Below are 17,452 nucleotides of genomic sequence, written 5' to 3'. Positions count from 1 at the left end.
TATGCATGTGGCCAGGCTGATGGCTTTATTGTTCTTCGCTTACTGAGTGCATTTCCTTAAGGAGCTTTGCTCTTTGGCAGCTTGTGACCAGTCCTGTGCAACATGCTCTTCAGACCAACCCTGGTGTTTGACTTGTGCTTCCAAGAAGGTGTTACATGATGGGAAGTGCATTTCAGAGTGCCCGGATGGATATTTCCGAAGTAGCAGTGGCAGATGCAGAGGTAAGGAGCGTATTTGCATGACCTTCTCTAAGGCTCTCGTGGCATCCTCCACACATTGTCTTATTTTCCACAGATATTTACCCGTGGGGGTGGAACATTAAGAGCACAGAAGTGAGAGCAGGGACAAGCAATTTTATTCTGGGTTTTTTTTTTTTTGTTCAACTGCAGTAGAATGTTTTAAATAACCTCTTCGCTTTCCAAGGCATATTAAGACATGCTGAGATACATATTCTGAACACTGTGTGAGTGGGAATTATTACAGTTACTAGGTGTTAATACATGTGCTCTTCTGCTCGGTGTGGAAGTTTTCATAGTTGGCTAGAGGAGGCTAAGACAGCAACACCACTCGCAAGAAGAAACAACACAGGATATTTCAGTTCCATGTGCTCTTGTTTCTTTATCAGCTTGTCACGCTTCCTGCGCCACGTGTGAGGGACCTCTGGCCACTCATTGCACCTCCTGTTCCCATCCTCTGGCCTTGCACCAGGGCCAGTGCTTACAGGTCTGTGGAGAGGGTTTCTACCAGGATCACGATGTCTGCAAGGGTAAGCAGTGTACTTGGGAGTTCCCCAGCTGCTGTAAAATAGTGTAGAGATACTGCCCTTTGTCAGGCTGTGCTCAGAGTGCCCAGCTACGATGCTGATCTTTGTCCCATCCTCAACTGATTAATGAGCAGTTCCTGTCTTTGCCTGATGATTGTTTTCTACTTTGAGAAAAAGCAGATTTTCTCAAATACTTTCTGTGTTCACACACTGAGGGTGTGGTGGTCTTGGAGTCCTTTTTTTTTTTCCCTCTATGTCATTGAAATAAACAGACATTGCTTTCAAACTTTTCTTGACATGAGTTAAGAGGTGGATGAAATTCTACACCCACCTGGTAGATTTGCGAAGGCTGAGGTCGTTTTTGCAGTAGTGGAAGACCTGAAAATTGGGAAGATGAATTTGTGCTTCCTGTGAGCCCTTCAGACTGTCATTTCTTGTGATCTCTCCTCGTGAGATTGTGTTCGCTGTTGCGGTTCCAAAAATTAAAGGAAAATTGCTTGCCTTGTGGCACAGTACTGCAGTTTTTTCCCACATTATTTGTTCACTGTCTTTATGCAAAAAAAAAAAAAAAAAAGCTGTTATTTGGCAGGGTCCAGGGAGGAAGATGTCAAAGTGTAATAATATATATTACAATAATTTATGCAAAGTATAATAAAATCCCTATTCCATTGTAGAAAACATCCCACCTGTTTATGGAATGAATTTCTTACCGCATGAGTTGCTGCAAAGTTTGCTAGTTTTGAGCGTTACCCTCTCTACAGCAATACAAACTGGAAAGAGGGGTGGACAGGGGGACCCAAACCAGTTGTTTTCTTTCCTTCTTTGTTTCACGTTCATGACCAGATGCCCAGGTTTGCATGATTGTTGGGCTTTGTCCATCTCTCTGAGAAAACCATCCTGATTGCTGCAGCTCTCACTGCTCTCTTGAACTGTGCATAGGTTGCCACCACTCCTGCCGCTCCTGTCTTGGCGCGGGGCCCTCTCACTGCCTGCGGTGCAGGGCGCCAGCGGACGTTCTGCAGCCTCTCCAGCCCGCAGAAGGAGCTGTGCACGGCCTGTGCCTCTCTCGGTGCCCAGCCCGGTTCTACGCGGACAGCACAGGAATCTGTAAAGGTCAGTAGAGGATGGGAACAATTGTTCAAAGCCTTCAGCTCAGGGCTGCTCTGGATTTTAGGAGCTCGGGGTGGTCTTATACAGTGTTTGATACTTACATGCTCTGAGCCTCTGTGTTTGCCTTGTGACAGTCATTAATGTTTAAAGTCAGTAACTTTCAGAATGGCATATTCTGGTGCTTTTGAGGGAAAATACACTCTGCATATAATTTATGACAAAGGGATTCACGTCTTCACAGCTCAGTGTACCTTTCTTGTCAGTGAAGTTGAGTATGTGATTTTTACCACTGACTTATATTGAAGCAGGCTTAGTCCTTAAATCCTTTTCAGAAAAGGCTGAGCTATCTCCTTCTTAGCCTTTGGAGCAGGTCAAGCCATCCCACAGCAGCCTTTTCATTTGAAGATGCTCTGATAGATGCCCTGCAGCACATGTGCCATCTCTGCTCCTGAAATATCAAGTAGGAAATGTTTCCGATAAGAACAGAGCTTGGGAAAGAGGCTGACATGGTGTGCATTGGGCACATATGTTGTTTCAGACATGAGAGAAAATTGCTGTGGACCTCATGGAAGAGTGTTTACTGGGTGGTTTGGCAAGCCGGTCTGGCTGCACAGAGCTCGTGGCTGCCACTGTGGATATCTGTTCCACAAATCTATTGCAATAGCTTGAAAATGACACAGACAGAAGCAGGCTGAGCGGTCAGACTGTGAACATCTTGTGCCAATACAGCCCATCCTCAGCCTAAGGAGAAGTGATAGGATGAGAAACGCTACTGGTGGCTGATTCTTCATGTTCAAAAAACATTTGCTAGAGGTGGCCATAATTTAAAATCCATCTATTTTAATTTTATCTCTTCATCTCAACTTGATGGAAAGAGTCTGTACAAGCTTTTCTTTTTTTTTTTTTTTTTTGCCTTAAGGTATCTTAAAAAAGGAAGAAGAGGCATTTTTTTTTTTTTTTTGATGGAATGATTCTGTCTTTAACAGTGACCTACAGAGACCATGAGGTGTTGTTATCTTTGGACTGGCTCCTGAAGGCATTAGTGTAGAGCCTGCAGTCCACGCGGTGGCCATTCCTTGGCAAGTAATGGGTTTTCTTGGCAAAGTCCTGGTTATGGTATAGAAACAGCGAAGAAATCTGTATACCACTGCCTCAAACTGGTGGACAGACCTGTACAAACAGGCCTGAGTCAAGCTTGGCGACAGTGCTGACTTATGTCCTTGGGCAAGAATGCCGGCACAGCCCTTTGTGTTCTTTGCTGCATTGGTAATAGCGTTAGAACGGTAGTTTGAATTATGGCAGAGAGGTGTGACGCTTCAAGATATCAGACTTTGAGCTACCTCTGTGAAGTGGTAATGCAGTTTGTAAAGGCACTGTTTTGAGAAAGTAAACCCACTGCAGGCATGTTCCATACCTGCATCATCTGTGCAGAGCAAAAGCACATTCGTCTGTAGGTTAAAGCGATGGATTTGAAGGTTTCACCTGTGTGGTGATTTTTTCACTGTACCTCGGAAATCTCTCCATCTGTATTTTTCTAATGCTTGAGATTTCCCTGAGAAGTTTCCCTCCAATGTGATATTGAGTCGCTTGAACCAAAGATACTCCTGGAGACATTGCATTTGTGGGGAGGATCTCTGACTTCTCTCTTCAGCTCTCTGACAGTCGGCTAAGTGTACTTGTATAAATAATTTCATTTTGTTTCTCCTTTCCAGCCCTGTGTCTGTTCTGTCTGCCCACAGAGCAGGGAGTCTCTCTTTGTGTTCAGTGGAGACTCACACAGTGCAGCCTGTGGCCTCAAGTCACTAAGTTTTTAACTAATGAGTTTGTATAATTATTTAACCAGATTACTTAGTTTAAGATCATAGAACTATAGAATCCCTAGGTTGGAAAAGATATTTGAGATCATTAAGTCCAGCCATCCCTGTCCACTACTAAATCATATCGCTAAGCACTTTATCTCCCTATCTTTTAAATACTTCCAGGGATGGGGGCGCAACCACCTCCCTGGGCAGCCACTGCCGGTGCCCAAGAACCCTTTCCATGAAGAATTTTTTCCTAATGTCCAATCTGAATCTCCCCTGGTGCAGTTTAAGGCCATTCCCTGTTGTCCTATCATCTATCACTTGGGAGAAGGGACCAGCACCCACCTCTCTACATCCTCCTTTCAGGCAGTTGTAGAGAGTGATGCAGTCCCCCCTCAGCCTTCTCTTCTCCAGGCTAAAGACGGCCTGGTTTAGGGGCAGTACCGGTAAAGGTGAAGAGGTCTAACTTCTCAGCTGCACTCTTTTCATTCCGTCATCCTTGTAATGAGCATTCATTTCACGAGCTGTGGAGGCAGGTGGCCGTCCCACCTCTGCGCGTATTGGCTCTTACTGCTCCGGGATGGCTGATTGATGATCAGCATGCAGTGATGCTGGGTAGAAAATCCTTCTTGGAGTAACCGTAGGGTGGTAGCGAAAGATAATTTCAGAGTTTTGCCGAACCCTGGAGTTCTAACAGGGAGGAGAACTATATCACATGGCATTGTGTATCTTATCTTTCTGTTTCAGCAATGAATTGTGTGGGTGCAAAGAAAGATTAAATATGCAACTCTCTGAGATTCCTCCTTATCTTCAAGAAGTGTGCTATCCGGCCTTTGTACTTCTGCCCTTTCTACCTTCCACAAGCAGAGAATCCTGGAGAGGAACTGCCTTCCTGTTGTCATGGGGGAGAAAGCGATGTGGCTGTACTACAGGATGGTAGCAATCATGAGAAGCTAGAATTCATTTGGCTCACTCTGTCTTCCTGCTTTTCCCTTCCTTGCAGAGTGCCACTCCTCCTGCGCAGGCTGCGTGGGGAACATGGCTCAGGACTGTACAGCTTGTCTGTCTTCCCATGTCCTGCTTGATGGGAGATGCCTCTCGGAGTGCCCAGAGGGGCTGTTCAGCCACAAAGATCGCTGCTATGGTAAGTGCGTAGTGCAGGCACCTGCAGTTTATAGTGCTGAATTTCATTGCACGCACACTTTGTGATGCATCTCTCAATGTAATTAGAGATGCTGTCAGATTTATAAGAGGCTATTTAAATATTTTCAGAATAGAATAGTCCAATTTTAGGAAATGGAATCTCCTCCTAATGGGAGAGAGGTGTACATGGTGAGTCATAAATTACAATCAGTTTTGCTCCTCTGAACTGTTCCCCTGAAGATATTTTGCGTTTAGAAGGGAATTCTGCATATACAGGAGAAAAGCCATACCATGTATGAATATCCCTGATCAGTAGTAGGACAGAATTATTTATTTGCATCACAAACTTGACCACCAGCCAGCAAGTGGCCTTCTTTCAGCTCGTTTGATGCCATCTAAGCAGAGAACTGTGACTACTGATCTTCTGAGTGACTGCAGTGACTAAATCCTGTTTGCCACTCACAGGAAATGGTGGCCTTTGGGGTATGCTGAATACAATGGAGAAGGGAAAGCAGGCCTTTGAAATTGGATTAGTAATAGAATCACAGAATCACAGAATGGTTTGGGTTGGAAGGGAGCTCAAAGCCCATCCAGTTCCACCCCCTGCCACAGGCAGGGACACCTCCCACTGGATCAGGGGCTCCAAGCCCCATCCAGCCTGGCCTTGAACCCCTCCAGGGATGGGGCAGCCACGGCTGCTCTGGGCAACCTGGGCCAGGGCCTCCCCACCCTCACAGCAAAACATTTCTTCCTAAGGTCTCATCTCAATCTCCCCTCTTCCAGCTTAAAACCATTCCCTCTCGTCCTATCCGTGCCTTCCCTGTGCTCTTCAAGGGCAGCTGGAAGTTGTATGTTGGTTTATAATAGATTCATTGGGTCAGGCATCCATGGATCTGTTCTGGCGTTACGAGAAATTTAGTGGTTGCTTCCCTGGGAGGCCTCAAGTTTAGAGAGAGAAACCTCTTCTAAAGTCGCTTGCTCTCTTTACTCTATTTATTCATCCAAGGAACAGCTCTATAAATACATTTATTTGGCAGGGCATTGTAAAGATTCATCAGTTTTGAAGTTGCACACTGCCACCTTAGAGCCGAGGTAAATGCTGAATGCTGTGCTGTGCAGTTTCAGGATTATGTTAATTCTTAGAAACAAAATTTCACAGTCAGGAAAGTGGCGTCTTTTTGTCTGCTGCTGGCTTAGATCTCTTGCAGCTTTTGAACAGTTAAGCTCAGGTAATAGAGGTGCGTCTGAAGAATTAGAACCATAGAATCATTAAGGTTGGAAAAGACCTCTGGGCTCATCCAGCCCAGCCATCAGCCCCACTGTGCCTGCTAAACCATGTCACAAAGTGCTATGTTCACATGCTTTTTGAACCCCTCCAGGGATGGAGACTCCACCACTGCCCTGGGCAGCCTCTGCCAGGGTTTCACCACTCTGTCAGGAAAGAATTATTTCATAATATCCAATCTAAACCGCCCCAGTGCAACTTGAGGCCATTTTCTCTTGTCCTATGACTTGTTGTTTGAGAGAAAAGCCCAGCACCCACCTCGCTCCAGCCTCCTTTCCAGGAGCTGTAGAGTCCCTCAGCTGCTTCCCATGACCCCTGGGCTCCAGCCCCTTCCCCTGGTCCGTTACCTTCCTTTGAACACACTCCACCAGCTCAATGTGCTTCTTGTAGCGAGGGGCCCAACGCTGAGCCCAAGATTCGCGGCGTGGGCATAGTTTCTAAGAAGCTGAGAAGGTGGTGAAGAAGGGACGTGGGGCGTTAAGTTTTAAACTCTGGAGCTTTATGCTGTGGCAGCTGCAGAACCCCCAGCTTCCATCTGGGGAGCGAGCAATTGTACGGAGCCTGGGGGAATTCTGAGGGGGGAGATTTTTGAAGTTGTGTGCTTTTATTCACAGAAGAGCTTTAGAATTCATTTTTTTTAAGATTTTTTTTTTACAGATCATCAGCTGTAGTATTTCTGTCTCCCTCTGATCTGTAGAATGGAAATCATGGAAATACAGCATCTATCTTTTAAAGGTGGAAGGATACAAAAGCAGTCCGAGTGAAATGTTTTTGAGCAATCTTAATCACTTTCTTAGCAATCTTTTTTATTGCGCTTTTAGCAGACGGAATAGCTAATGAGCTGGTGTGACGTTCAGGTTTTATACGTTTCAGTCCTCAGCAGAAATCATCCCTGGATTTTCCACTCATAAATATTTAACTCCTACTACTGTGGTGTTCATACAATTCCAAGATGTTTAATTTGTCTGCCCTGTGTCCTCCACTCTCTTATGCACACAAGTGTATGCTGGAGGGAGGAATAAAAGAGCTAATCTCTCTCTATTTTGTATTTTGTATCTGTACCTTGATTAATGCCGAGAACAAGCACATTTTTAAATTGACAGCTCATTTCTCATCTTGTTTACTCAAATTGAGGATGTGAGAGCCTTCCAAATCACAACTCTGCAGTCACTGTTGCTATTAGATCATTGTGTTTTGTAAGAGTAAATGATTATTATAGCGGCTGGCCTTCTCAGGAGGGGAGAGCATGAGGTGGTCTGTACTAACAGCATAACAACAAGCGTTGATTTTCTTCTCCAGCCTGTCATCCATCCTGCAAGACATGCCATGGCCCTTCGGATTCGGAGTGCTTAACCTGCCATCCCCATGCGACTCCAGGCAGTGGGAAGTGCAGGACGAGGTGCAAGGAAGAGCAGTATCTCAACCTAGTTGGATATTGTGTGGGTAAGTAAGAGGAGGCGATGTGGGTCCTACAGAGCAGTGATCTTTCTGTGGCATTAACCAACTACTCGAGCGCACACCATGCAGAAATCAAAGTGCCTATGTCAATGCCACACAGATGAAAATACCATTAGGAAAGTCTCCGGTGTGCATAGTACATAGCAAAGCCACTCTTGCTGTACAGATCTTCGCTCTCTTTTGCCAGCTTTGCTGCTGCACGGTTTGGTGTGAAGACTTGACGTCATGTGTATGGACCAGTATGTCTGGGAATCGTCAGATTTATCATTAAGCATTTGTATCGTTAATAATACCATAATGAACATTCTGCTCTGTTCAATGGCGATGTGTTTAACTTTGCCAGGCCAGGTGCCTGTCTGTGTCTTGCTCCGGTCTGGGCTTTGCAGCATCCTCCCTGCCAAGCTCGGGAGAACCAGGGCCAGGAAAGTTCTTAGATCCTGCACTGAGCTCCAGTAAAGGGAGTTAAGGAACCAGTTGTGATACAAAGAAGCGGCTGATGGGGCCCTAAAGAAAAACTGGCACAGGTAGCCTTGCTGTGTGCAATTTTTGGGAGCTAAGAGGATTTATACACAGGGCTTATACTTTGTGGGGGCTCAATACCTGCACTTAAGCCTATCTTCAGGAGCCACTGATTGCAGTTACCTGTTTAAAAAGAAAAATTGCTTTTAATCCATCATGCAGACATGTATAAACTTATGCTGGGAACTGCTCCAGCAGTTTCTGAGCTTTATCAGGCTTTGGTTTTTTTCGTTATCAGAAAAAGATATGTTTTGTGAGGCTGAACAGTTCCAAATAAGAGAATGTATCTTAAGAAAAGAGAAGAAATGCATTAGACATCATAAATATACCCATGGAGAGGCTATTGTTCTTTATTTAATATATATGATTCCCCTTCAGAAACACTTCTTTTTCTTTACATTCATATGTTGGAGTTTTTAATGAAAGACTTGTTTCCTTCGTCTCCACCGGTTAATTTTATGATGTGTTTCCTTATCTTCCTTTCAAACAACGGGCAGTGGTGTGTCTTCAGAGACAAAGAAAGGGGGAAACAAAGTGTCTGAGGAGTAGGAAAATATCCTAAAAGTATTGTCCAGCTCCGTAGGTGTACAACAAATCCGGTTTGGGCAATCAGTGTTTCATACAGTCAAGTAATTACAGTTCGGGAATAATTCAGTGTTTCCCTGTAAGGACCTGGCTCTGCCCTGTAAAATCTCAGGCTCTACAATGACACTGATTAATGTCCTGTAACATCAGAGCTGTATGCACTTTATTTCTTCCACCTTATTTTCCCATTACTTTGCATTCTGCTTCCTGTGAAAAAGGCCTGTGGAAGTGTGGTCTTCCAGCTGTAAGTTTTATTGGAAAATCTTAGTGTCATTTATCTTTCTGAGGAGGATTTACTCTGCTGGTAGCTGCATGCTGTGTGCTGTGATTATCGCTCTTAGGTTGCTGATACCATTAGGTTTGGCGAGATGTCATGGAGCAAGAAGTATGCTCCCCACATCCCGAGTGCTTAGGTGGATGTCATGGTGCTTGACAGTAATGAGAAGCAGAAATTGCAAACCATGGGCTGACTCAGGCACTGCGGAGAGCATGGTTTGACCTCCAGACATTCTACTCTGACAGTGATGAATCATATGCAAAGAACCTTGCCTGGCATTCCAGGCTCCAAAGCAATTGCATCCAATGATGCATCCTTTCCTCGCAGGCTAACAAGCTTTATTGTGAAGCCCTGCAGACCACAAACATGGTCCACTGCCTTGAGAGTTGTCTCCTCCAAGCAGGAACAAGTTTTTAAGGCTCGGTTGAGCATCAGTTAGCATTTGGCCTTGGCTCTGCAGTCTGAAATATGTGTCTCTCTGTGCCAAATTTATGTCTGATATTTAAGCAAAGGATGTGCATTGCCCATTCTGCTGGAGATAGAGAGCTCCACATCCAGGTTGTTAAATTTCACACTTTCTCCTCATTCAGCACGGATCGAAATGCTAAATTTGCCCTTGCAAGTTATTAATTACTAGGTAAAGAGCAGCTGTCCCATAAAAGAGTACATTAAAACCCTTGACACCTGCGTAATACATGATTTGCATCAGAATCCAACAGAGCTTTTTCCTTTACTTCCCAAAGCAATATTTTTTTTACAGCTATCTTCCCATTTGTCTCTAATTCGCGACCCTCCACGCAGATTGTATTAGGAGTTAGAGTGACTGCTGTGCATTATAGCTACGTGTCGCCCCTTATGGACCCGCAGGGGGAAATCCTTCATCTGGGATGGAGAAAACCAACTGTCACTTGAAACCATTGCCTGTGAATTAATGTTGTTATTGTACACGTTACCTGAATGAGGACTGGCACATTTGCCTTGTTAATAGAACAAAAAATATTGTTTTCAGCAGTTTATCAAATAAGCATTTCAAATGTAGGCAGAAGAAAGACAGGATGGCCTTAGGTTTCAAAGGATCAATGAATTTCCAGGCTCTGGTTTGAGCACACTGAATTTGTGCTGGTGGTCTTTAGGAGTGCTCAGTTCACGAGTTTTATAGCTAAAGTGTGTATACAGGAATGTGTTTGTGGCTTTAGCTGACCCCTGTTGAGTGTCAGGACTTTTGTAGTTTTTTGTTTTCCCAGTGTGAGAATTCTCCTTGATTTCTCTCTCCCTCTTATCCAAGAGAATTTCAGCTTCAGAAAGCTTCCCAGTCACCAGTCTGAAAAATAGCTGAAACTGTTCTCCTGCTTGTAAACCCCTGCTCTTGCATTTCTGATTTGAATAAACCATATGCCTGTCCTGAGGTTTCCTTGTTGATCTCAAGGCTTCCTCGTTGGTCTTTTCATGACTGTGGGACTGTGCAGTGGCCGAAGGAAAGAGGCTCCCGGAATGAGCTCTACTGGGTGCTCAGCTAAGGTATAAAAGAATACCAAGAACTGCCTACAAGAATTAGTAGCAAGGGCGGCTGTCGTGAAATGAAAATCAAACCTGATATGGCATCCCCCAAGGTCCTATCTTAAGTTCCAGCTGTGTCTTCCTTGCAAGGAAGCTCCCAATCCTCATGTTCAGGCCTTGCTTCCTTAGGCTGTGTGCAGTTATGGAAATGTTCAAAGATAAACCAGAAGAGCTCACTCAAGAGGATGCCTGTTACAAGGCTTTCTGCTTTGCTCTTAAAATTCCAGAAGGGATGCTCTGACAACAAGAAATACATTCAGCTCATTGTAAAATTATTGAGCTGTTGCTGTACTCCTAAAGAAATATGGATATCATCACAAAGAGCTGGAGTTCCTCTGAGAGGAGCAAGAAGGAGATGTGGGGCTTAGCTCTGCTCAGTCACTACTCCTACAGGAGTGAATGGCAGAGCTGCAGAGGAGGAAAAGGAAAGGTCATTTCCCTGCTTTGGTTTGGGCTCATTTGTGCTGGTCGTTTTCCCACCTTGCTGCCTCGAGAAGCTCACACCTTCTTCAGAAGACACAGGCAGATCCTCGCAAACATGGTTGCACTTCACCAGGAGTTCACCTCGGTTGTTTGGGTGACAAATTCCCTTTCGGGTCTTTTAAGAGAGAGGCAAAAGACCTCTTCCAACCACCAAATCAAACCAAAAATCCTGGTCAGTGCTAGGAATCCTTCGGAATCCACCATACTCATTTTCTTTCCAGATTTACTCTAAGGTGCTAGAGAACGTTCGCATGCTCTCATGCCTCTAAATTGCACGAGTGGTGTAAGTACTGATTTAAAGTAGCGCTGTATTGCAAACCTCATTCCTTGCCTTACACAGAGTCTGAAACTTGCATCAGGAAATATTTTCCTGAAGAGCCCTTGAGAGGGTAGGTGTATTTAAACAATGTGTGCTTGATGGCCTAGCAAATGGTGGAGCTGAGAGCTAGAAATGCCTCTGGCTTCCTTTATGAGCATTTGCAAACACTTTAGAGATGATTTTATCTCCCCAAACAGACGTCTTCGTCTTGGCAGGCAAGGGGACAATGAGCTTCATATAAGAAGGGCGCTATTTTCTTTGTTTGCTTGCTAAGAGGAAGCTAAAGAAGGTGTGGAGGTAAAGCAACTCTGGAAATGGAAATCTCTGTAAGTAATATTATACTTTACAATGAAAGTTGCTTTATAGGAAGATAGGTGGTAGAAAGATGGGGATTTTTGCTTAAAGGTGAAATTACAAGGAGGAAATCAGAGCCAGACGAAAGAGAAGCAGGAAAATGTTGTGTTTGGACAGTGGGAGGTGAGTCAGTGGTCTCAGAATCATAGAATCATGGAATGGTTTTGGTTGGAAAGGACCTTAAAGGATCCAGTTCCTACCCCCTGATATGGGCAGGGACAATGCCTCAGGGAGGCATTGAGACTACAAAGAAGGTGGGGCTGTGCTACCCTGCAGAATCCAGTTTGGATACTGGAAGAAGTCTGAGGGAGTTAAGTAACTATATTGCATTGATCTGTTGCAAATGTGGGATGTGAAGCCTCAGAAAACCTAAAGCCTGCAGGCAATAACTTGCCTGCTAGCTGAGCTGGAGTGAGGATTGACAGGGAAAAGGCAGAGGCGGAAAACAAATGCGGCCATGTAATGTTATTGAGAGGCATAGAAAATACTCTGCTTCTCTTAGTCTTCATTTCAAAGGGAGCCTGCTGTGAGAAATTTAAATAATCTTTTCCAAAACAAAGCACTTCAGTTCTTCCTTTACTCTCTTGCTAGTTCCCCAATGTCCCTAAATTCACCATGAGCGTCAACTCTGGTTTTTTATTTGGTATTGTGTGCTCTTTGATCTCCAGGCTTGCAAAGGAACAAGAGAGTGATGGGGCTGATTTATCCTAAAAGAGTAGCTGAGAAAAAGAACTCTTTCAATACAGAGGAGCAAACATAGAGGCTGTAAAGAGAAAACGGTACTGCAGCAGCTCCTAGTTTTATAGATACTTAGCTTTTTAAATGTTAGTTTGGAAATGCTGGTTATTTACAGTTTATACTGGTTGTTTGGATACCCTGAGTGTTCCCTGTCTCATTTTACGCTCTCTTTATGGAACCTATTGACCAGACACAGTGAGTGTGGTTAGTTATTATATCTGTCCAAAGCTCTCTATTAGACCGGTGGCTCTGGGAAGAGAACACACTGGAGGTGTATTATTTTAGCAAGAAAGGGAGCAGATGTATTGCCAGGTAAACATGGAAGCATGAGCGACTAACTGGATTTATGTTAGTTTGGTTGACTATAAGTGCATAAAACTCATCACCCCATCTCCAGCCCTGTGCGTACGGATGACATGCAGTGCTCAGGGCCTTTTGGATGGTATCGTAGTCCTTGCTCTCTGTGGTGAGCTGTGTGTGATGCTTTCTGGCTTGAGTGAGGCTACAGATAGGTGGTAGGTCTTTCCACCCTGACGTCAGCCTGGGTATAGGATCTTTAGATTTATTGGATGATGTCTTGAATACTGAGTTCTCCTGTGCAGTCAGAAGCTGCAGCACGATAACCCCTGTAAGCTGTAACCCCTCTAAGGATGTTGTGAAGTTTGTCACTGAGTTTGAGAGCATGACCTCAAGTGCTGCTTTTCGTTTCTTACCAGTGTCTGACAGTGATGGATTGAGAACCTCCAGGGTTACTATCTTAAGCGTGATGTTTCTTCTCAAACACCTTTATCTCCACTCTGACTGTTAATTTCCCATCTTCAACGAGGAAAATGTGTGGTAGAAACCTCATAGGTTATATATATCCTGTTAAAAAAAAAAAAAAAAAAAGAGGCAACTGCTTTACGGACCTGGAATCCCTGCGTGCAGTCAGAATTGGATTATTTCTGAGCTGCATCTGTGCTTTTCCACCTGCATTTGGTAAGAGTCATCTGTGTGTAACATACAGAAGTCAGGCTAGGGTTAGACTCGAGCTGCTATTACATTCTTGCAAGTATGGATGCGGAATTACGACGGACTCCGATGTGAACCTGTCTTCAGCTTGTAAAACTAGATTGCCCGACAATCTGTAGTAGTGCTGTCACAAGAGACAAAAGGCAGAAAGCTGAACCTTCAGTAGAAACCTGACAAGAGGCCAGGTACTCAAATCAGGCCTCATTATTACATTTCTTTCAAGACAGTCGTCATTTCCTTTATAATTTTCTGAATTACCATAATGAGGATTAATTTGGCTTCCAGGTTGCCTTACACTGCACTGTTGTGCATACAAAAGGCTTGTTGTAAAACCTTTTGAAGCACCTAAGGTCAGGCAGAGGTCAGGAGACACAAGCTTGCATGTTGCTGGGGAAAAGGAGAAATGGAAGAGGTTTTCAGGTACTCTGCTGCATCTATAAATGCCACTGTTGGCTTGGCTTTGAGGTCTGCAGTGGCCTCTGCAGGGGATGGATGTCTTGTTTGTGTGGGAAAATATGAATAGTGAGAACTCTGGGAGAAAGTCACACAGCGGTACAGGTTGTGCTCTTCATTTTTTTAGCGATGGGAGCAGAGAGAGGTGAATGTCTGTAGATAAACCTGTAAGTAGAAGCACCTAAAATCAGAGGAAAGTGTGGAGAAAGCAAAAGAACTTTAAATTGTCTTTGTACAGAGCTTTCCCGAGCTCACTTAAGGATGGAAAAGAGGATGTTTGAATGGGCGGGAGAGATGCGGAGAATGTGGTTGCCAAAGAAAGGTGAGAACACTGTGTTGCTCATGAGGAGGACAACATGGCGGTGAGGGCAAGTGGAAAGGAACGCTCCTCGAATGCAGTAATTTCTGGTCATCTCTCTTGCAGCCATCTGGAAGCGCAGTGTTCAGCTCCTGATCCCAGCCCTTGTGCAGCAGATAGCAGCAAGGGGCTCTGCAAGTTATATCCCTAATGTCTTCCTTGAGATCTCAGCAGTGTGTTTCCCCTTAGCACTTCTGGTTTGTCCATCTGTGCTCACAGTGTCTGTTATTCTCTGCTTCTCTTAGACTGCCACCCTTTGTGCCGGCAGTGTGTGGCCAATCTGCGGGACACCGGCAGCATCTGCCTGAAGTGCCAGAATGCCCGTCACTTGCTACTGGGGGATCACTGCGTTCCTGACTGTCCGGTGGGATACTATGCAGAGAATGGCGCCTGCAAACGTGAGTAGTCCCTACAGATGCCTCAGGTAGCTGCAAGGGACCACCTGGATCCTTGCGAGATGTTCTGTGAAATGATTCCTATTTAGCAGAGAAGCTTTGTCCAGCTGACAGGACACTGCACTGGGAGACAGAGATGTCCTTCCTGGCTGGGACCGCTCTCCCTGTACCCATTTGTGATACCAGTACAGTTCTGGAATGCTGACACTTGAAAGTAATCTCTGGATATGCGCTTCAAAGGGCTATGAAACTTCTGCTCTCAGAAGGCAGAACTCTAGCTGGTAGCAACTTCTCAGGAAGTTTGCGACCTGAGATGGAACATCTTCCCAGCTGGGGTCTCTCATTGAGACTTGTCCTGCTGCAGAGTTGTCCAAGAGGCAATTGTTTGTAGCAGCTTCTAAAACAAAAAGCCAATTTCATTCAGCCTTTTAGGCTGCTGTGATAGATGCGGCTCTCCAGCTGCGTGGGAGAAGCTGCACTGATAGCACTTTTTGTTCCCTACGCTGCTGTGCCTTCACCTGTCCCTGGATCTCCTCCAGATTTTGTTGCTGATGTGGCTTCATATTCTGATCATTGTCTGAGCTGCTTTACATTTCTTAGACTCTTAAAAAGAATTACTTTGCTTTTCTTGTTAGGTGGCAAACAGAGACATGTTAAAGCCCAGCACGCTTGCGCTGAGCAGAGGATATTGCAGTTTAAGAGAAAGAATTCAAGACAAGGAAATCTACACATAGGAATTCAAATGTAGATGCTCTTTTTACAGGAGGTGGCATTTCCAAATTCCTAACAACTGATATTCATGTTTCAAAGCTTCTCTCAAGCGCTGGGGAGCCGTGTGTTTATTTACCTGGTTTTGACGTGTGAAATGTACTCTCTGTCATTTAATTGGAAAGACCTCTTAGGGAGATATTTTGCCTTCCTGGAAATACAATCGTAGGGATAACGTTTCTTCCCTTTGGTATGAAGGTTTCATTTAAAGCAAGTTTTACATTATTCAGGCTGTGTCAAACCTCCATTATATTTTGTGCTAGCTTTGAAGATCTCCAGCACAGTGTAATGCAGTTGCTTCTCTGATCATGAGCATATCCCTGCCCATGGCAGGGGGGTTGGAACTAGATGATATTTAAAGTCCTTTCCAACCCAAACTATTCTATGATTTTATGATTTCTTTGCCCACTTTCCCTCATGATTACTTTGGCCTGATAGGTGTGGTGATGACATCAATCTTTGGGCAAAGGCCTATCAAGAAGTAACACAGATTAATAATTTTATGAGTATCCCTTTAGAGAGATACATTGGCCTCATCCACTGTGGGATTTTAAATCTCATCAGTCAGACTAAGCATGAGAAATGGGAGATGAACGGATTGGAAAGGAAACAGGGAAGGAGAACAAGAGGGGTGGCGTAAAAATATCTCTTAAAAAATGCAGGGAAAGAAGAAAACAGTAATGTACTTCCTTACTGGAGGCTGTCAGTGGGATTGCTGGCTCTGAAGAGCAGCAGACTGAACGTTTGGGCAGTAAAGCAAGAAGTGTAAGTTTGGTATAGGCAGATGTAATGATGCACACAGGAATGCCCAGTTCCGCCCTCACGTACAGAGTGATGGCATCTTTGCCGTGATCTTGAAGTAAGGATCAGTCAGCCTGTAAAAACGGCATCCTGATGTTCAGCAGCGTTGAAAAGGTAAATCAGATTTTAGGTGCTAGTACAAAAGTAAGGAGGAATAGAAGGATTCTCTCTGCTGCTCTCTGAAGGAGCTGTGTGCTGTGAGCAGTTGTGCCCTATCTCTTAAGGGAAGAACAGCAGGACTGAATGTGGGGAGTGAGTGGCACCTGTACAGTGAGGAGACCAATGCCTCAACCTGGAAAACCGTAGGGGGGAAATAGGACGGAGACCTTTAAAGTAATGAGTGAAATGGAGAGAGGGCACCGAGAGATCGACTTTTCTCTGTCGGTGTTGCTTTTGCAGAGTAGCAGCTGTGCCAAAGGGATGGATGTAAAACTTCAGGAAGGTGTGGGGCTGTCAGTAAAGCACTTAGTGGTTTGGGGTGGGGTGGGGTGGGGGGACGTTTCTACATAGACCAAAACATATCAGGCTCCGGAAGGTCTGACCTGATAATAGCTGAGGGAAAGCATGAGAGGAAGGTACTGGTACATGCTTACTCCGTTCTCACTCGTCTGATACACAGGTCATGTCCGGAGGGGTGTTCTTAAGGGGAGTAGAAGGTTGGAGAGAAGAGCAATGAGTAGAAAGAGAAAGAAGAGGAGAGGGGAGAGCTAGTGTGTGTGGGACATGGAGCACAAATAAACCCATGTAATCTGTTTGTCACAAGCTGGGCTGCCTGTATTTCTGCTCCTGAGCGCTATGCACTAGTACGGGTTTAGGCTTATGAACTTTTAGTACTCAGTATCACCATGCTCAGTCTCTGAGAGTGAAACTCGCTTGAAAATCCACTTTTCCTTGAACAGAAACGCCTGTTCTTGCTGTCCCTGCAGGGTGCCACCCCTCCTGTAAAACCTGCACTGGTGACGGTCCTTTTTCCTGCTCTTCCTGCAACACCAGCCTGGTTCTCTCCCACACCAGCACGTGCGTGCCAGTCTGCTCCTCTGGATACTACCAGGATGACAGGCGGACCTGCAAACGTGAGTGTCCATCTCTCCTTTCCACATGTCCCCAACATGTCTTTTCTTGTTCCTTCACTAACTGTCCTCTTGCCAGGAAAAGAAAGATTTCTGGTGCCTAAAGATTCTATGTGAGTTGACAGAGGTGATGAACAGCCTTAGAAACAGAGCCTACAGCCTGGTTTAAATTTGAACATAGTTGCAGTTTTATTATGGACATC

The 17,452-nt window shown here is 44.8% G+C and overlaps 1 protein-coding gene across 7 annotated transcripts in view; it reads left to right on the top strand.

Moving 5' to 3' along the window:
- Positions 1–17,452, top strand: part of FRAS1 (Fraser extracellular matrix complex subunit 1) — a 163,518-nt gene that overhangs the window by 86,170 nt on the left and 59,896 nt on the right. For all 7 annotated transcript variants that reach the window (XM_054064301.1, XM_054064300.1, XM_054064303.1 and 4 more), the window contains 7 exons: positions 81–221; positions 626–766; positions 1,703–1,876; positions 4,679–4,819; positions 7,403–7,546; positions 14,461–14,613; positions 17,106–17,252. In XM_054064301.1, the coding sequence (XP_053920276.1) occupies positions 81–221; positions 626–766; positions 1,703–1,876; positions 4,679–4,819; positions 7,403–7,546; positions 14,461–14,613; positions 17,106–17,252 (1,041 nt within the window). The remainder of the gene's footprint in view (positions 1–80; positions 222–625; positions 767–1,702; positions 1,877–4,678; positions 4,820–7,402; positions 7,547–14,460; positions 14,614–17,105; positions 17,253–17,452) is intronic.

The sequence above is a fragment of the Cuculus canorus genome, chromosome 4 (genome assembly GCF_017976375.1).
Source record: "Cuculus canorus isolate bCucCan1 chromosome 4, bCucCan1.pri, whole genome shotgun sequence".
NCBI classification, from domain to species: domain Eukaryota; kingdom Metazoa; phylum Chordata; class Aves; order Cuculiformes; family Cuculidae; genus Cuculus; species Cuculus canorus.
This window is presented reverse-complemented; position numbering and strand designations above follow the sequence as displayed.